The sequence below is a fragment of the Apodemus sylvaticus genome, chromosome 6 (genome assembly GCF_947179515.1).
Source record: "Apodemus sylvaticus chromosome 6, mApoSyl1.1, whole genome shotgun sequence".
Lineage (NCBI taxonomy): Eukaryota > Metazoa > Chordata > Mammalia > Rodentia > Muridae > Apodemus > Apodemus sylvaticus.
Window position 1 is genome coordinate 21,133,482 of NC_067477.1, and position 21,928 is coordinate 21,155,409.

The 21,928-nt window shown below is 37.9% G+C and overlaps 1 protein-coding gene across 1 annotated transcript in view; it reads right to left on the reverse strand.

Annotated features, from left to right (window-relative positions):
• Positions 1-2,632: 2,632 nt before the first annotated feature.
• Catsperb (cation channel sperm associated auxiliary subunit beta) overlaps positions 2,633-21,928 on the reverse strand; it is a 204,910-nt gene continuing 185,614 nt past the window's right edge. The window contains exons 22-26 of the mRNA XM_052186706.1: positions 20,862-20,972; positions 6,309-6,444; positions 3,642-3,742; positions 3,087-3,161; positions 2,633-2,824 (exon numbers count right to left, since the gene is read on the reverse strand). Coding sequence (XP_052042666.1) covers positions 2,633-2,824; positions 3,087-3,161; positions 3,642-3,742; positions 6,309-6,444; positions 20,862-20,972 — 615 coding nt within the window. The remainder of the gene's footprint in view (positions 2,825-3,086; positions 3,162-3,641; positions 3,743-6,308; positions 6,445-20,861; positions 20,973-21,928) is intronic.

Here is a 21,928-nt window from a genome sequence, read left to right on the forward strand (position 1 = left end):
AAGTTGGGAAGAGGATTGAAGGTCTTGAAGAGGTTAGAGATGTAGAATGTTGGATGTGTAGTTGGTGAAGATCCTTTCCCGATCTGTAGTTTTTGACTTATAGAAGCTTTTCAGTTTCATGAGGTCCTATTTATTAATTGCTGATCTTAATGTCTGAGCCATTGGTGTTCTGTTCAAGAAGTGGTTTTCTATACCACTGAGTTCAAGGCTTTAGTGTATCTTCTTTTATATTGAGGTATTTGAATCACTAGGACTTGAGTTTTCTGCAGAGTGATAAATATGGATGTATTTGCATTCTTCTGCAGGCAGGCATCCAGTTAGAACAGCACCGTTTGTTGAAGATGTTCTCCCTTTTCCATTGTATGGTTTTGGCTTCATTCTCAAAAATCAAGTATCTGTAGGTGTGTAAGTTTGTTTCTAAGTCTGATTCAATTCTGTTGATCATCCTGTTTCTATACCAATACCATGCAGTTTTTTTTATTAATTTTTTATTTATCTACATTTCAGATGTTGTTCTCCCTCCCCATCCTTTCTTCAAGCATTCTTCATCCTGTCCCCTCTCCCTTTTGCCTCCAAGAAAATACCCCTCCATCCAATCCCTTGATTTCCCCATGCTGGGGAAATTATTGAGCCGTCATATGACCAAGGACTTCTCTGATGCCCAACAAGGCATTCCTACACCACAATTTTGGCTGGAACCATGTGTACGCCTTGGTTGATGGCTTAGACCCTTGGTGGGTTTAGTTAGCTGACATCATCCTTCTTCCCATGGGGCTGCAAACCCCTTCAGCTCCTCCAGTCATTCCTCCAACTCCTCCATCGGGGACCCCGTGCTCAGTCCAATGGTTGGCTGCTAGCATCTGCCTCTATCTGTAGGGCTCTGGCAGGGCCCTCAGTAGACAGCCATAACAGACTCCTTTTGGCAAGCACTTGCCATCCATAATAGTGTCAGGGTTTGGTGACTGTTTGTAGGATGAATCCCCATTAATGTTCATTAGGGAAATTGGACTGAAATTCTCTTTGTGGAATCTTAGTGTGGTTTAGGTATCAGGGTGACTGTGGCCTCATGGAATGAGTTTGGCAATGCTCCTTCTGTTTATATTTTATGAAATAGTTTGAGGAGTATTGGTATGAGCTCTTCTTTGACATTCTGGTAGAATTTTGTGCTAAAATCATTTGACCCTGTGCTTTTTTTTTTTTTTTTTTTTTTTAAAGTTGGGAGACTTTTAATGACTGCTTGTATTTCCTTAGGGGTTATCAGACTACTTAGTTTACCTGATCATGATTTAACTTTGGTAAGTGGGATATATCTAGATAATTATCCATTTTATTTAGATTTTACAATTTTGTGGACTACACGCTTTTGAAATAAGGCCTACTGTGTTTAATTCCTCAGTTTATGTTGTTGGGGTTTTTATCTCCATTTTTACTTCTGTTTTTGTTAATTTGTATAATGTCTCTTTGTCTTTTATTTAGTTTGGCTAAAAGTTTTTCTATCTTGTTCATTTTCTCAAAAAACTAGAATTTGTTGATTTTTTATACTGTTAAATTTGTTTATAACTGATTCATTTCAACTCCAAGTTTGCTTATTTCCTGCCAACTACTTCTGTAGGTTGTGCTTGCTTCTTTTTCTCTATAGACTTTTCAGGTTTAATTTTTAAATCATTACTATGAGACCTCTCCAAAGTTCTTTATGAATTCACTTAGTGCTATGAACTTTCCTCTCAGATCTGCTTTTGTTGTGTCCTATAAGTTCTGGTATATTGTGCCTTGATTTCCATTGAATTCTAGAAAGTTTTCATTTTTTTTAAGATTTATTTTTTCTTTATTTATATGAGTATATTGAAGCTGTCTTCACACACACTAGAAAAGTGCATTGGATCCTATTACACATGGTTGTGAGCCACCATGTGGTTGCTGGGAATTGAACTTAGGACCTCTGGCAGAGCAATCTGTGTTCTTAATGGCTGAACCATCTCTCCAACCCTAGAAAGTCTTTAATTCCTTTCTTTATTTCTTCCTTGACCCACAGATCATTGAGTAGAGAGTTGTTCGATTTTCATGAGTTTGTAGGCTTTTTGTTGTTGAATTCCAGCTTTAATTCTTGGGGGTCTTATAGTCTACAAGGAGTTATTTCAGACACAGATGCAGAAACCCACAACCAAACATTAGAAGGAGCTTGAAGGAAGGCTTTGAGGACATATAGTATTGCCATATTTCCTCTTCCACTGATGAACCTCTCCATACCTGACTCCATTGTGTAATGATGCCCTTACTGTACCACAATTCCATCTAGAACCTGACCCTACAAAATGGGCTCTAGATCATACAAGCTATATATTGCAGAAAACCAATTCCACACAGAATTTGTTATTAATTTATAGTTTGGAAAACGATCCCCCACCAAAAAATACCCATTCCATGTAAGTGATAAAACAATTTTCTTTGTATTTTAGAAATATGAAAATGCAATGTGGAACTGCTGACCATCAGGAACTAGAATTATAATAGCATAATAATTGTATAGCCTTGTACCAAAAGTACATTTTAAAATATAAGCATAGTTATGAACAGATTTAATGGAGCTAGGAGTCCAAGACAATTATCATTTGTTAATTATATAAACTTCCAATTATGAGTTGACAGTTGTAGTTGAGGTGAGAGCAGGATTTCCCTTCATAAATCCCTTCAATGTTCTCAGTGGGTGGATGTTACGCAGTTGGAACACAAATGCTACAAAAATTAATCCCCCCAGAACTACAGATGTCGCAACAGCTATTAGTGCATGTCCTGGAAACGGCAATGGTACTTCATCAACATAAATCTAAAAATAAAAAGAAAAGTGGTTATGTAAAACACTGGACATTGTTTGATCCCCACAACAAACCACACAGTAAAATTCCACCCATAATCCTGTAGACATTTAGCATCCCCTACCACCCACATTCTGATCTTGACCACACCTTGTCTAAGCCTTATCTAGCACACAAATGCTGCCTCTGTTATCTTTATGCATAAGTTGGATTTGACAAGAGTTGTGTCATTTTTCCACTTATCTCATTTTGTTTGTCATGCATTTACTATACCTGAAATTCTTCATTTAGGTCACAAAAACTGACTCCAGGTACCACAGACACCTTGAAGTGAAACAGTTCAGAGCCCTGTAGAACAAACACAGATGGTCATTCTCAACAGTTGTGTTAATTTCAACAAAAGTACCCAGGATAGCCACTTCTTGAGAACACATCTATGAGAATGAAGCTAAAACATAAAACTACTTGGCTTTCATGAAATTAAATTTCTAAATTTCTGTGGTTTTAATGAGTCTTTGCATTTTCCTTTTTTTCCATACTTACCTGGGATTCATGTATCCCTGAGATCCTTAGCTAGTGGAACAACTTTTCTGCTTCCCCTTAGCTAATTCATCTGTCCTATCTCTTACGAAATAGTAAATTAATGTTCCACTCAATATTCTAATTCATTTGGAAATAAGAAACTAAAGGAATTTTTTTTAAAAAAAAGATGTTCTATATACTTTAAGCTGTTATTTGCACCATTCATCAGCTTGTAAACTTTCAATCTTACATTAGGATACATGCTTTGAACTCTACATGATAAAAATTTTAAGGCTGTCAGCATACCTTTATGGTTAGGTTGAGACCTAAAGGATTATACACTGGAGTCTTAAGCAGCGGCTCTAAGTAATTCTTCATTTTCTTAACATTTTCTGGCTCATGGTGTACTAAAATACACAGAATACATTTTAAGCATATTTATATTTCCATATTCTACTGTTACATGCAGTAAGGTACAACAAAATATTTTATTATGTGACATGACTAAGGAACTCATGCTCTTAGTTTTGTTTGAGTTGTAAATATCTTTAGAGTTGTGTTTTCCTAAGATATTTTAATATAGGCTAAAGAAGAAGAGCTAAGAGAAGAAAAGAGTTATCCAGAAGGCAGTAAAATATACCCACAGTATATGGGTATAGACATCTGGAAGAGTTGCAGAAGGTAAGACAGACCCAAGTGTAGGCATGGGCTCTAGGGAGAATTGTTCATTTTTATTTTCAACTAGTATCTGGTACTTAGGGCCGGTAATATAGTTGAGTGATTAAGAGCACTGGCTGTTCTTGTAGAGGACCTGGGATTGATTCCCAATACCCATGTGACAACTCACAACCATCTACAACACCAGTTCTAGGGGATCTGAATCTTGGCCTCCTCTGGCTTCTGAGGGTGCGAGGTATGTAAGTGATGCCCAGACATACAGACAAAACACCCATATTCATCAAAAGTAGAGAGATTCTGGTAATGGGAAATTGAAGCCCAGTCTCCAGTTCATAGTAGATAAGAACTCTACCACTAAACTACATATTCAGTTCTCTTCAGGTGGAATTAGCTTAACTGCTCACAATGTGCTTTAGACTGAGTTCTTTTTTTGAGTATCTAACTTATAAGATACCATTCCTGAAATGAACATACTTTGCATTTTTCATAGTGGTAGGCAAATGATTTGTCTAAAATGGAAGTAAATTTGCACAATAGGATAACTAAATGGATCTCCAAGAGAAGTAAATAGCTCTCCTGCCTAATATTTCATTTTTTCTTAATTAAGTAAGCTGGTATAGGTGTTGTAATCCACAGTAATATAATGGGGAGCTAAAGAAAATAATTCAAGGTCTGCTGTCTTCTTAACTAATTTCCCTTGGAAATCCTGTCACCATTGCTAACTCACTAATTTAACCCTCTACTTTAAACATGCCTACATATTTAAAAGTTAGTTCTCCAAACCTGATTAGAGACACCAGGGAACCACAAAAACTAGGAATATTGATTATGGAAAATTGAAGCTTTATTTTCTTTACTGGAGTTTTCTTCTATAATTTTGTTGAAGATATTTACTGGCCCTTTAAGTTGGGAATCTTCACTCTCTTTTGCACATATCATCCTTAGGATTGGTCTTCTCATTTTGTTCTGGATTTCTTGGTTGTTTTGGGTTAGAAGATTTTCTATTTTTCACTTTGTCTGTTTTCTCAGGGTTTTCTATGGTATCTTCTCCACCTGAGATTTTCTCCTCTATCTTTTCTATTCTGTTGATAATGCTTGCATCTATGACTGCTGATCTCTTTCCTAGGTTTTCTATCTCCAGGGTTGTCATTAAATTGTCAGAGTAAGACTCACTGAACCAAATGTCTGCAAACTTAGTGAAATAGTGGTGACTAATCAAATATTAATTCAGTTCATCTACCCATTTCATCAGACCTCTCTGCCATTTTCCTGTCTTTTTTGTGGGTCAACACTGGAATTGACCCTAGGGCTTTGAGCATTCTAGGTAAGCATTCTACCACTGAGTTCCTGTCCCAGATGTTATCTCTTCTCCCCCTCCTCTTTCTCTGTAACTCTCTGTATATATATACATGTATCTATCTACTGTCTATTATCTATCAATTAATTACCTGAAAATATTCACACATAAATATCCAACTAAAAGTTGTATCTTTGCAGTAAAACTGAATTTAAATTAATTTCCTTTTGTGTTGTATACTATGCCTGTTTCTCTTTAGCTATTTTACCACAAAATCCCAGTTCTTTTTTTTTCTTCCTTCTTTTTGGAACAATGTCTCATGTGGCCCAGGCTGGTCCTATCTCATTATAGAACTGAAACTGATCTTGAACTTCTGATCTCCCTCTTTTACCTATCAAGAGCTGGAGTTATAACTGTATATTACCACATTCAACTAAAAAGCATCTTCATGAAACTACGTACATAATTAGAAATATATCCTACAGATTACCTGGAAACACAGAACATTTTGATAACTATTATGGTAATGATTAATAAACATACAACTGGTACACAGCATAAACTTAATCATCATTGCTACTAATCTAAAACATGACTTTGATTCATTCTTGCAAATTATTTTCTAAATATTCATTTTTAATTATGTTTGTATGTGGGTATAGGCACAGGACACCCTCTAGCTGGAGTTACAGACATTATGCGAGTTGCTTGACTTGAGTCCTCTACAAGAGTAGTATACTCCTTTAATATTGAGTAATATCTATAGTCCTGAGTTCAAGTAAAAAAATGGCCTTAGTCAACTGAATTCAGGGTAACAGATGTTATAAGAACATAAAAGGACATGACAATGGTGAATGTGAACATGCCAGTGACTCAACTCCTTTTCCAAATTCTCCTGGCTGTTTCTCATGTGATCAGGCTTTGCAATCCATTTGTTTTTGAAAACCACTAATAAGAGAGTGAAATGTAAGATAAGCAGAGGAGAAAGAAAGCCATACTTAGTTGCCAGTTTTTCCTCATATTCACTTCAGTCATGGTAACTAAATATGGAGGTTCTGCAGAGACTTTATCTCTTTCATTGAAGATTTCCAAAACAACTGGGTATTGTGTGACTGGAAACTTGAAACGATGAACCTAAAATACAAATTCCATGAATGCATATAAGAATGGAAAATTCAGTACTATCATTTCTGGCCAGGAAATGAGTGAAATGTTTGCAGAACCGTGGCTATTCTAAGTGGAATGCTTCTTAGGGTCTCTGCCTTTCAGACATAGAAATATTCTATCACAACCAAATCCATGAAAATTCTAAGAAATTAAATTTATAACTTTTTAAAACAGTGAAGTTAGTATACAAAATGATACATGTCATTATAGAATTTTCTTATACACACAAATCTTAAATATATATATATATACATATATGTATATATATAATTATCATGGAATTATCTTCCATAACTGTCATTGTACATTGATTTTTGTTTTTGTTTTTGTTTTTGTTTTTGTTTTTTCACCCTCTTCTCGGAAATCTCCTTGTTCTCCCCAGACAGAGTTCCCTTCTGCTTTTAGGTCACATAAATTCTCATATCTCTCTACCACAATTTAAGATCTTTCCTCACCTTGTGTATATGCTTTTCTACTTTCTACTCCTCCAATATAAATTTAAGTGTAGAGTCTTTATATGAGGAAAAACATAGTACTTCTCTTCTAAGCCTGACTTATTTCCCTTTCACCAAATGATACTTTTCCTGCAAATGTCATGATTTCCTATTTTGTTTTACTTTGTTTTCTGCTGAAAAATACTCCTAGAAAAATATTGCCTATCCATAGACATTTAAGATAGTTTCATTTCTTAGTGATTGTAATAACTATAGTAATAAACATGTGTGAGCATTATTCTCTGTAGTATATTGATTAAGTCCTTAAGGTGTATATTCTGAAGTGGCACAGCTAAATCTCATGAGAGAGCTGGCCTCCCAAGAGTGCTGTTACTCCTAAGTTCACAGGTGAGGCCACCACGTTTGCTCCAATAACTAGCCAAAAAGGGACCCAACAGGAGCACACAGGGGACAAGAACCAAGGAGCAGCCAAGGACTGGATCCTTCCAGTTTCTATCACTGCCCCTGAGCTAACCCTGTAACAGAGCTCTCCATACTCAAATCCCATCCAGAGAGAGCTGGTCTCCCAGGAGTGATGACGCACCTAAGAGCACAGGCTCACAGGCCCACAGAAGGGACAAGCTCTGGTCAGAGACAGCAGGATCAACTAATACCAGAGATAACCAGATGGAGAGAGGCAAGTGCAAGAACATAAGCAAGAGAAACCAAGGCTATTGGCATCATTAGAACCCAGTTTTCCCAACACAATAAGTCTTGCTTGGCTACTCCAACACACTGGAATAGCAAGATTCAAATTTAAAATTCACATCTCATGATGATGTTAGAGAATGTTAAGAATGTCATAAATAACTCCCCTTTAAAAAAAATACAGGAGAACATAGGTAAACAGCTAGAAACCCTTAAAGGGAAAACACAAAAATCCCTTAAGGAATTACAAGAAAACACAATGAAACAGGTGAAGGAATTGAAGAAAACCATCTAGGATCTAAAAATGTAAATAGAAACAATAAAGAAATCACAATGGGAGACAACCCTGGAGATAGAAAACCTAGGAAAGAGATCAGCAGTCATAGATGCAAGCATTATCAACAGAATAGAAAAGATAGAGGAGAAAATCTCAGGTGGAGAAGATACCATAGAAAACCCTGAGAAAACAGACAAAGTGAAAAATAGAAAATCTTCTAACCCAAAACAACCAAGAAATCCAGAACAAAATGAGAAGACCAATCCTAAGGATGATATGTACAAAAGAGAGTGAAGATTCCCAACTTAAAGGGCCAGTAAATATCTTCAACAAAATTATAGAAGAAAACTTTCCTAACCTAAAGAAAGAGATGCCCATAAACATACAAGAGGCCTACAGAAAGCCAAATAGATTGAAATAGGAAAGAAATTCCTCGCATCATATAATAGTCAAAACACCAAATGCACATAACAAAGAAAGAATATTAGAAGTAGTAACGGAAAAATGTCCCTTAATATATAAAGTCAGACCTATCAGAATTGCACCAAACATCTCACCAGAGACTATGAAAGCTAGAAGATCATAGGGAGATGTTATACAGACCCCAAGAGAACACAAGTGCCAGATACAGGATACTAATCCCAGCAAAACTCTCAATTACCACATATGGAGAATCCAAGATATTCCATTATGAAAACAAATTTACACAATATCCACAAATCCAGCATTACAAATGATAATAGATTGCCACAGAAACATAATTTCACCTTTAACAACAAAAATAGCAGGCATCAATAATCGCTTTTCCTTACTGTCTCTTAGAAACAAATGGACTCAATTTCCCAATAAAAAGATGTAAACTAACAATCTGGATACATAAACAGGAGCCAGCATTTTTCTGCACACAGGAAATACACCTCAATGACAAAGACACATACTACCTCAGGGAAAAAGGGTGGAAATTGTTTTCTAAGCAAATGGTCCCGAGAAACATGATAGAGTAGCCATTCAAATATTGAATAAAATTGCCAGGGGAGAACTGGTATGCAGGGAGTGCTTTGATACCCAGGTTGGGAGGTGAGACTGCCATCTTCTCTCCATCTATTGAGCACACAAGTACAGCCAGGAGTACAGTGAACACAGGAGTGGCAGAGCAGCTGGGACAAGGGTCCTTCCGGTCTCCACCTGCAACCAGGAGCTGGGCTGAGCCACAGCACTCTGCCAGGGGAGAGCTGGTCACCCAGGGGTGCTGAGACAGGCTTGCTGGTCCACAGGAGGGACAAGCACCAGCCAAAGACAACAGGATCAACTAACACCAGAGACAACCAGATGGCAAAAGGCAAATGCAGGAAAGTTACCAATAGAAATCAAGGCAACATGGCACTATCTGAACCCAGTTCCCCACAACAACAAGTCCTGGATACCCCAACATACCAAAAAAGAAAAGATTTGGGATTAAAATTACAGCTCATGATGATAGAGGACTTCAAGAAGGACATAAATAACTCACTTAAAAAAATTCTGGAGAACACAGGTAAATGGGTAGAAGCCCTTAAAGAATTATAGGAAAGCACAACCAAACAGGTGAAGGAATTGAACAAAACCATCCAGGATCTAAAAATGGAGGTAGAAACAATAAAGAAATCACAAAGGAAAACAACTCTGGACATAGGAAACCTAGGAAAGAAGTCAGGAGTCATAGATGCAAGCATCAACAACAGAATACAAGAGATAGAAGAGAGAGTCTCAGATGCAGAAGATACTATAAAAAGCATTGGTACAACAGTGAAAGAAAATGCAAAATGCAAAAATCTCCTAACCCAAAACATCCAGGAAATCCAGGACAAAATAAGAAGACCAACCCTAAGGATTATAGGTATAGAAGAGAGTGAAGATTTCCAGCTTAAAGGACCAGTAAATGTCTTCAACAAAATTATAGAAGAAAACTTCCCTAATCTAAAGAAAGAGGTACCCATGGACATACAAGAAGTTCTCTAGAACTCCAAATAGATTTGACCAGAAAAGAAATTCCTTCAGTCACATAATAATTAAAAAACCAAATGCACTAAACAAAGAAAGAATATTAAAAGCAGCAAAGGAAAAGGTCAAGTAACATATAAAGGCAGACCTGTCAGAATTACACCAGAGTTCTTGCCAGAGACTGTGAAAGCCTAAAGATCATGGGCAGATATCATAGAGACCAAAAGGGAACACAAATGCCAACCCAGGCTACTATACCCAGCAAAACTCACAATTACCATAGATGGAGAAACAAAGGTAATTAATCCGTGACAAAATAAATTTACATAATATCTTTCCACAAATCCAGCTCTCCAAAGGATAATGGGTCAAAAACACCAACAAATGTGGCGAAACTACAAACTAGAAAAAGGAAGAAACTAATCTTTTAACAAACCAAAAAGAAGAGAGCCACACAAACATAACTCCGCCTCTAATAACAAAAATAACAGGAAGCAGCAATCACTTCTCCCTAATACCTTTTTTGTTTTGTTTTTTCTTTTATTTTTTCTTTTTCTTTTTTTCTTTTCTATATTCTTTGTTTACATTCCAAATGATTTTGCCTTTCCCAGTTCCCCCCTCCCCCATAGGTCCCATAAGCCCTCTTCCCTCCACCAGTTCCCCAATCACCCCTGTCCTACTTCTCTGTCCTGGTAATCCCCTACAATGCTGCATCAAGCCTTTCCAGGTCCAGGGTCCTCTACTTTCAACGTGAGTTGTGTCTTGAGTATTTAGAGTTTCTGGGCTAATATCCACTTATCAGTGACTGCATTCCATGTGTGTTCTTTTGTGAATGAGTTACCTCACTTAGGATGATATTTTCCAGTTCCACCCATTTGCCTATGAATTTCATGAATTCGTTGTTTTTAATTGCTGTTTTAATACAATGGAGTAGTATTCCATTGTGCAAATATACCACATTTTCTGTATCCATTCCTCCTTTGAGGGACATCTGGGTTCTTTCCAGCTTCTGGATATTATAAATAAGGCTGCTATGAACATAGTGGAGCATGTGTCCTTATTGCATGCCAAGGAATCCTCTGGGTATATGCCCAGGAGAGGTATAGCAGGGTCCTCCGGAAGTGTTATGCCCAGTTTTCTGAGGAACTGCCAGACTGATTTCCACAGTGGTTGTACCAGCTTGCAATCCCACCAGCAGTGGAGGAGTGTTCAGGAGAACATGAGTAAGGTAGAAGCCCTTACAAAGGAAACACAAAAATCACTTAAAGAAATTCAGGAGAATATGGGCCAACAGACAGAAGCCAATAAGGATGAAATACAAAAATCATTTAAAGAAATGCAGGAGAAATTGGGTCAACAGGCAGAAGTCATGAAAGAAAAAACACAGAAATCTCTTAAAGAAATACAGAAAAACACAAGCAAACAAGTGAAGAAACAGAGCAAAACCATCCAGGATCTAAAAACAGAAATAGAAACAACTAAGAAGTCACAAAGGGAGACAACTTTGGAGATAGAAAACCTTGAGAGGAAATCAGGGGTCATAGATCTCAGAAAATGGAAAATTCTTCCATGCTCGTGGATTGGCAGGATTAATATAGTAAAAATGCCCATCCTGCCAAAAGCAATATACAGATTCAATGCAATCTCCATCAAAATTCCAACTCAGTTCTTCATAGAGTTAGAAAGAGCAATTCTCAAATAACAAAAAACCCAGGATAGCTAAACCTATTCTCAACAGTAGAACTTCTGGGGGCGGGGGGAGGGGGGGGGGGAATCAGTATCCCAGACCTCAATCAGTACTACAGAGAAATAGTGTTAAAAACTGCATGATATTGGTACAGTGACAGGCAGGTAGATCAATGGAATAGGATTGAAAAACCAGAAATGAACCCACACACCTATGATCATTTGATCTTTGACAAAGGAGCTGAAAACATCCAGTGGAAAAAAAAAGATAGCCTTTTCAACAAATGGTGTTGGTTCAACTGGAGGTCAGCATGCAGAAGAATTCAAATTGATCCACTCTTATCTCCTTGTACTAAGCTCAACTCCAAGTGAATCAAGGACCTCCACATAAAACCAGACACACTGAAATTAATAGAAAAGAAACTGGGGGAAGACCCTTGAGGACATGGCCATAGGGGAGAAGTTCCTGAACAGAACACCAATAGCTTATGCTCTAAGATCAAGAATTGACAAATGGGACCTCATTAAGTTACAAAGTTTCTGTAAGGCAAAGGACACTGTCAAAAGGACAAAAGGGCAACCAACAAATTGGGAAAACATCTTCACCAACCCTACATCCACAGAGGGCTAATATCCAATATATACAAAGAACTCAAGAAGTTAGACTCCAGAAAACCAAACAACCCTATTAAAAAAATGGAGTACAGAGCTAAACAAAGAATTTTCACCTGAAGAACTTTGAATGGATGAGAAGTACATTAAGAAATGTTCAACATCATTAGTCATTAGGGAAATGCAAATCAAAACAACCCTGAGATTTCACCTCACACCAGTCAGAATGGCTAAGATCAAAAACTCAGGAGACAGCAAGTGTTGGCAAGGATTTGGAGAAAGAGGAACACTCCTCCATTGTTGGTGGGATTGCAAGCTGGTAAAACCACTCTGGAAATCAGTTTGGTGTTTCCTCGCAAAATGGGACATAGCACTACCTGAGGACCCAGCTATACTACACTTGGGCATATACCCAAAAGGTGCTCCAACATGCAATAAGAACACATGCTCCACTATCTTCATAGAAGCCTTATTATAGCCAGAAGCTGGAAAGAACCCAGATGTCCCTCAACAGAGGAATGGATACAGAAAATGTAGTATATTTACACAATGGAATACTACTCAGCTATTAAAATCAATGAATTCATTAAATTCTTAAGCAAATGGATCGAACTAGAAAATATCATTCTGAGTGAGGTAACCCGGTCACAAAAGAACACACAGGGTATGTACACACTGATAAATATTAGTCTAAAAAGTTTGGAATTCCCAAGATAGAACTCACAGACCACATGAAGCTCTAGAAGAAGTAAGACCAAAGTGTGGATACTTTGATCCTTATTGGAAGGTGGCTCAAAATACCCATGGCTCACAGCCAACCAATAGACTGAGTATATGTCCCCAGTGGAGGAGCTAGAGAAAGGACCCAAGGAGCTGAAGAGGTTTGAAGCCCTGCAGGAGGAACAATAATATATACCAACCAGTACCCCCCAGAGCTCCCAGAGACTAAACCATCAACCAAAGAGTACACATGGAGGGACCCATGCCTCAAGCTACATATGCAGCAGAAAATGGCCATTTCAGACATCAATGAGAGGACAGGCCATTGGTCCTGTGAAGGTGTGATGCCCCAGAATAGGGTAATGCTAGTCAGGAAGGGGGGGCTGAGGTGGGGGAGGAGGGATGGGATAGGGGGTTTTCAGAAGGGCAATGAGGAAAAGGGATATCATTTGAAATGTAAATAAAGCAAATATCTAATAGAAAAAGAAAGCAAAATAACCACTTAAATAACAAAAATAAAAATAAGAGAGATAGCATTAGATTGAAAAAAATATTGAATAAAATTGACTTTCAACCAAAAGTTATCAAAAAGATAAGGAAGGACACTTTATACTCATCAAAGGGAAAATTTACCAAGAAGAACTCTCAAATTTGAATATCTATGCTCCAAATGCAAGGGCACCCACATTCATAAAAGAAATGTTACTAAATCTCAAAGCATACATTGTATCTCACACAATAATAGTGGGAGACTTCAACACCCAACTCTTATCCATAGACAGATCCTGGAAACAGAAAGTAAACAGAGATACAGTGAAACTAATAGAAATTATGAACCAAATGGATTTAACAGATATCTATAGAATATTTCATCCTAGGTTGAATATATTACACCTTCTCAGAAACTCACAGTACCTTCTCCAAATTAACCATATAATCAGTCACAAAACATGGCCTCAGCAGACACAAGAAAATTGAAATAATCCCATGCATCCTATCAGATCACCACTGAAGAAGGCTGCTTTTCTATAACAACAAACAAACAGAAAGCACACATACACATGGAAGCTGAACAACACTCTACTCAATGATACCTTGTCCAATAAAGACAAAAAGAAGTTGAAGTCTATTTTGAATTTAATGAAAATAAAGGCACAAATTCCCCAAACTTATGGGATACAATAAAAACAGTGCTAAGAGGTAAACTCATAGCTCTGAGAGCCAAAAAAAAAAAAAAAAAACCAAAAAACAAACAAACAAACAAAAACAAAAAACCCGAAAAGAAAGAGCATACACTAGCAGCTTGGCAGCACACACACCTGAAAGCTCTAGAAAAAAAAGAAGCAAATATACCCAAGAGGAGTAGACAACAGGAAATAATTAAATTCCAGGCTGAAATCAACCCAATAGAAACAAAAAGAACTGTAGAAAGACTCAACAAAACAGGAGATGGTTCTTTGAGAAAATCACCAAGATAGATAAACCCTTAGCCATACTAAACAAAGGGCACAGAGACAGTATTCAAATTAACAAAATCAGAAATGAAAAGGGAGTCATAACCTAAGACACCAAGGAAATTCTAAAAATAATCAGATCCTACTACAAAAGCCTACACTTAACAAAACTGGAAAATCAAGATTAAATGGACAATTATCTGGATAGATAGCAGGTAACTAAGTTAAATCATGGTGAAATATATCATCTAAACAGTCCCATAACCCCTAAAGAAATAGGAGCAGTCATTACAAGTCTCCCAACTAAAGAAAGCACATAACAAGATGGTTTTAGTATAGAATTCTATCAGACCTTCATAGACGACCTAATTCCAATACTTCTCAAACTCATAACATAGAAACAGAGGGGACACTACTCAATTTGTTCTATGAAGCCACAGTTACTCTGATACGATACATAAACCACACAAAGACCCAACAAAGAAAGAGAACTTCAAACCAATTTCCCCTATGAATTTTGATGCAAAAATACTCAATAAAATTCTCACAAACTAAATCCAAGAACACATAAAAATTATGATGATCAAGCAGGCTTCATACCAAGGAAGTAGGAATGATTCAATATATAGAAATCCATCAATGTAATCTATTACCAAACTCAAAGAAAAAATCCACACGATCTTCTCATTAGATGCTGAGAAAGCCCTTAACAAAATTCAACACCCCTTCATGCTAAAAGTATTAGAAAGATCAGGAATTCAAGGCCCATACCTAAACATAGTAAAACATAGTACAGCAAACCAGTAGTCAACGTCAATCTAAATGGAGAGAAAGTTGAAACAGTTCCACTAAAATCAGGGACCATAGAAGGCTGTCCACTCTATCCCTAAATATTCATTATAGTAGTGGAGATCCTAGCCAGAGATTTTACACAACAAAAGGAGGTCAAAGGGATACAAATTGGAAAGCAAGAAGTCAAAATAGCATTATTTGCAGCTGATATAATAGAATAAGTAAGTGAACCCCAAAATTCCACCAGAGAACTTCTAAACCTAATAAACAACTTCAGCAAAATGGTTGAATATAAAATTTATTCAAACAAATCAGTAGCCTTCCTCTACTCACAGGATAAATAGGTTGAGAAAGAAAGTAAGGAAAGGACCCCCTTCCCAGTAGTCATGAATAATAGAAAATAACTAGGTGTGACCTTAACCAAGCAAGTGGAAGATCTGTATGACAAATTCAAGTCTGAAAAAGGAATTGAAGAAGATCTCAGAAGATGAAGAAATCTCCCATGCTTATAGATTGCCAGGATTAATATAGTAAAAATGGCCATCTTAACAAAAGCAATCTACATAGTCAATGCAATACCCATCAAAATCCCCACTCAGTTTTGTTCATAGAGTTAGAGCAATTTGCAAATTCATTGGGAATAACAAAAAACCCAGGATAATAAAAATTATTCTCTACTATAAAAGAACTTCTCAGAGAATTACCATTCCTGACCTCAAGCTGTATTACAGAGAAATAGTGATAAAAACTACATGGTATTGGCACAGAGACAGGCAGGTAGATCAATGGAATGAAATTGAAGACCGTAAAATGAACCGATACACCTATGGTCACTTGATCTTTGACAAAGGAGCTAAAAACATCTGGTAGGGAAAAAGAGCATTTTTTTTAATTTATTGATATTTTTATTTACATTTCAAATGATTTCCCCTTTTCTGGACCCCCACTCCCCGAAAGTCCCATCAGACCCCTTCCCTCCCCCTGTTTTCCCACCCACCCAACCCTTCCCACTTCCCTGTTCTGATTTTGCTCTATACTGCTTCACTGAGTCTTTTCAGAACAAGGGACCACTCCTCCGTTCTTCTTGTACCTCATTTGATGTGTGGATTATGTTTTGGGTATTCCAGTTTTCTAGGTTAATATCCACTTATTAGTGAGTGCATACCATGATTCACCCTTTGAGTCTGGGTTACCTCACTTAGTATGATGTTCTCTAGCTCCATCCATTTGCCTAAGAATTTCATGAATTCATTGTTTCTAATGGCTGAATAGTACTCCATTGTGTAGATATACCACATTTTTTGCATCCACTCTTCTGTTGAGGTATACCTGGGTTCTTTCCAGCATCTGGCAATTATAGATAGGGCTGCTATGAACATAGTAGAGCATGTATCCTTATTACATGGTGGGGAATCCTCTGGGTATATGCCCAGGAGTGGTATAGCAGGATCTTCTGGAAGTGAGGTGCCCAGTTTTCGGAGGAACCGCCAGACTGATTTCCAGAGTAGTTGTACCAATTTGCAACCCCACCAGCAGTGGAGGAGTGTTCCTCTTTCTCCACATCCTCACCAACACCTGCTGTCTCCTATCAGATCACTATGGTGTAAGAGTGGTTTTCAATAGCAACAAAAACAGCAGAAAGCCCACATACACATGGAGGCTGAACAATACTCAATGACACCTTGGCCAAAGAAGAAATATGAAAGAAATCAGAGACTTTTTAGAATTTAATGAAAATGAAGGCATAACATACCAAAATCTTTGGGACATAATGAAAGCAGTGCTAAGAGGAAAACTCATAGCCCTGAGTGCCTCCAAAAAGAAAATGGAGAGAGCATATACCAGCAGCTTAATGACACACCTGAAAGCTCTGGAGCAAAAAGAAGGTATTTCACCCAGGAGGAGTAGAAGACAGGAAATCATCAAACTCAGGGCCGAAATCAATCAAGTAGAAACAAAGAGAACCATACAAAGAAGCAACAAAGCCAGGAGCTGGTTCTTTGAGAAAATCAACAAGATAGATAAACCCTTAGCCAGACTGACCAAAGGGCACAGAGAAAGTATCCAAATTAACAAAATTAGAAATGAAAAGGGAGATATTACAACAGAAACTGAGGAAATCCAAAAAATCATCAGATCCTACTACAAAAGCCTATACTAACTGGAGAATCTGGAGGAAAAGGACAATTTCCTAGACAGATACCAAATACCAAAATTAAATCAGAACCAAATAGATCATCTAAACAGTCCCATAACCCCTAAAGAAATAGAAGGGGTCATAGAAAGTCTTCCAACCAAAAAAAGCACAGGACCAGATGGTTTCAGTGCAGGATTCTATCAGATCTTCAAAGAAGACCTAACACCAATACTCTTCAAACTATTCCACAAAATAGAAACAGAAGGAACCCTACCCAATTCCTTCTATGAAGCCACAATTACACTGATACCAAAACCACACAAAGATCCAACAAAGAAAGAGAACTTCAGACCAATCTCCCTTATGAACATCGATGCAAAAATACTCAATAAAATTCTTGCCAACCGAATCCAAGAACACATCAAAACGATCATCCACCATGATCAAGTAGGCTTTATCCCAGGGATGCAGGGTTGGTTCAATATAAGGAAATCCATCAATGCAATCCACTACATAAACAAACTCAAAGAAAAAAACTGCATGGTCATTTCATTGGATGCTGAAAAAGCATTTGACAAACTTCAGCATCCTTTCATGCTTAAAGTCTTGGAGAGAACAGGAATTCAAGGCCCATACCTAAACATCGTTAAAGCAATATACAGCAAACCGGTAGCCAGCATCAAACTAAATGGAGAGAAACTAGAAGCAATCCCACTAAAATCAGGGACTAGACAGGGCTGCCCCTTTCTCCTTACCTTTTCAATATTGTACTTGAGGTACTAGCTCGGGCAATTAGACAACATAAGGAGGTCAAAGGGATACAAATTGGAAAGGAAGAAGTCAAACTATCATTATTTGCAGATGACATGATAGTCTACCTAAGTGACCCAAAAGATAGCATTTTTAACAAATGGTACAGATTCAACTGGTGGTCAGCATGTTGAAGAATGCAAATTTATCCATTCTTATTTCCTTGTACAAAGCTCAATTCCAAGTAGATCAATGACCTCTACATAAAACCAGATACACTGAATCTAGTAGAAGAGGAAATGGGGATGAGTCTCGAACACATGGGCACAGAGGAAATTTTCCTGACCAGAACACCAATGACTTATGCACTAAGATCAACAACTGACAAATGGGACCTCATAAAATTGCAAAACTTCTGTAAAGCAAAGTACACTGTCAATAGGAGAAAACAGCAACCAACAGATTGGGAAAAGATCTTTACCAACCTCACATCTGATAGAGGACTAATATACAATATATAAAAAGAACTCAAGAAGTTAGACTCCAGAGAGCCAAATAACCCTATTAAAAAATGGAGTACAGAGTTAAAGAATTCTTGACTGAGGAATATCAAATGGCTGAGAAGCACCTAAAGAAATATTCAACATCCTTAGTCATAGGGAAATGCAAATCGAAACAACCCTGAGATTTCACCTCACACCAATCAGAATGACTAAGTTCAAAAACTCAGGTGACAGTAAGTGCTGGAGAGGATGTGGAGAAAGAGGGACACTCCTCCATTGTTAGTGGGATCACAAGCTGGTACAGCCACTCTGGAGATCAGTCAGGTGGTTCCTTAGAAAACTGGACATAGTACTTCCTGAGGACCCAGCTATACCGCTCCTGAGCATATACCCAAAAGTTGCTGCAACATATAACCAGGATACATGTTCTATTATGTTAATAGCAGCCTTATTTATATTAGTCAGAAGATGGAAACAGCCCAGATGTCCTTCAACAGAGAGATGGATACAGAAAATGTGGTATATTTACATAATGGAGTACTTCACAGCTATTAGGAACAATGACTTTATGAAATTTTTATGCTAATGGATGGAACTAGAAAATATCATCCTGAGTGAGATAACCCAGTCACAAATGAACACACATGGTATACACTCATTGACAAATGGATATTAGCCCAAAAGCTCAGAATAATCAAGATACAATTCACAGACCATATGAAGCTCAAGTAGAAGGAACACCAAAAGATGGGTGCTTCAATCCTTCTTAGAAGGGGGACCCAAAATACTCAAGGGATATAGAGAGTAGGTGGTATTTGGAAGGAAGAGAGTGGGAAGGGGGGGAAAGCAGGGGAGCAGGCAAGATCAGGTATTGGAGAAGACAGGGATGATATACAGAGGGTCATGAATTTGAACACAAGTGTGTAGTAATGGGTGATGGGGAACTGAGGGTAACCACCAGCAAGTCCCAGATGCCAGGAAAGCAAGGGGCTCCCAGGACCCAACAGGGATGAAATTAGCTCTAATGAATGCCCAACGAGGATGGAGAATCTGTAAAGACCATATCCAGAGGTTAGGCAAGGCTCCCAGTTGGAGGATGGGGCTACCAGCTCATCTCCAAATTTTTAACCCAAAATGGCTTCTATCTAAAAGAAATATGAGGACAAATTGTGGAGCAGAGAATGAAGGAAAGGCCATCCAGAAACTGCTCCACCTGGGGATCCATCTTATATATAGACACCAAACCCAGACATTATTACTGATGCTGTGAAGTGCTTGCTGACAGGAACCTGTAATAGCTGTCTCCTGAGAGGCTCTGCCAGATTCTGACAAATACAGAGGTGGATATTCATAGACAACCATTGGACTGAGAATGGGGACCCCAATGGAGGAGTAAGAGAAATGACTGACGGAGTTTAATGGGTTTGCAACCCTATAGGAAGCAACAATATCAAGCAACCAACTCCGCAGAGCTCCCAGGGACTAAACCATCAACCAGAGAGTACCCATGGAGGGACCCATGGCTCTGGCTGAATATGTAGCAGAGGGTGGCGTTGTTTGGCATCAATAGGAGAAATGGCTCTTTGTCCCATGAAGGCTGGAATCCCCAGTTTTGGGGAAAACATGGTGGTGAACTGGGAATGGGTGTATGGGTGGGGGAGAACCTTCATAGAACCAGGGGGAGGAGGAATGGGATAGGGGAGTTCTGGAGGGGAAACCAGGAAAGGGAATAACAGTTGTAATGTAAATAAATAAAATATCCAATAAACAAAAAAGAATTAAAGTTATATTAATTTATTATTATTACTATTACTATTGCTAATTGTGTGTGTGTTTTGATACACATGTATCCTCATCAGTGTTGCATGAAATAGAGAGCTCAGAGCAGATATTTTTATTTTACCTTAGAGATCAGTTTTGATAACTACCTCTTCCATTTACAAAAGTCAGATCCTTTTAGCAGTCTTATATTCAGTTCTAACTCACAATGGATGTTATTTCCACATGTGTGATTTTATTGTTTTTTTAAAGACTTGTTTTTATGTATATGGAATTTTGCCTGCATGATTTTTCTTTGAGCTGAGTCCATACACTGCCAGTGGAAGCCAGAAGAAGGCATCAGATCTCAACAACTAGAGTTACAGAAGGTTGTGAGCAGGGTGTGAGTTCTGGGAATTGAACCTGAGTCTTCAGCAAAAGCAGCAAGTGTTCTTATCCACTCAGCCAACCCTCCAGCCCCCAGGTTTGAGTTTTCATGTCTAACTAAATGGCACATTTCCATTCACAGGAATAGGAAACCACTCCATCATGAGGTAATACCAATTACCTTACCTTTTCTTTGCAATCTGAATAAGCAACAGCATGTGAAAACTTTTGATGTTCTGAGCAGTTGCACATTGCCCGACTAGTAACATTAGCACACTGTTTGTATTTGCCAGTTTCCTGTAGACAGAAGCAACAAAGGTTGACTTGTTTTTATAATTTGTAGTTTTTCCAAAATAAGTGTTTAGGAAGCATTATTCTCTGAATAAGAAAGTTTCAAGAAGTTAAAAGAAGAAAATTCATTAATGATAAAATAATAGGTATTGGGGGTATAGATCTGCATAGAGTGCTTGCCCAGGAGACAAGATGATGAAGGTTGTAATGTTAACAATATTTCTGCATAATTCTTTCAAATTATACATGGACATTTTATTCATAAACATTGCACAAAAAGACACAACTTCCATGTTTGACTTTTTCTTTCACAGAGAGTTTCTCTGGCCAGTGTGCAGAGCCAATAGAGACACCATTTGTCATGTGCAGGGGGTTAACCTTAGAGAGTGGCAATCCATGTCTGATAACACTACAATTGTTGAAATGTACAGCTGCCATATGCCATAAGCCCTGCATTCAAATCATTTTAGGGGGCAGATGTGGTGATGCATGTCAGTAAACTCAGCACTTTGAGATGAGATGGTCAGTAGTTCCATGTCAGCCTGGACTACACAGCAAGTTTGTGCTAACCCTCAATTATGCTTACCACAATATGGTAAGACCATGTGCAACAATACAAAACAAAATAAACACATGATCAAATCTCCCTCTTAATTAATTGTTATGAATTACATATATTTCCTATTTGACACTCAGGGAAAATATGGTAGGGAGATGGATTGGGGCATGCAGCCTCAGAGGCAACTTCTATATGAGGACCAATGGGCCTAAAGATTTGTGACACAGACAATGACAGCAAACAGGGAATTGCCACTTGGAAGACAAGCTTGCTTGAGACCAATGTGACACAGGTTGAGGGTATAAATGGTGCTCTGGGAGAATTAATAAAGGAGATTTCCACAGCATTCTCATGAGCTTGCTGTGGAGTTCTCACCTGCACCTGGAGTCTGAGATGTTGATTC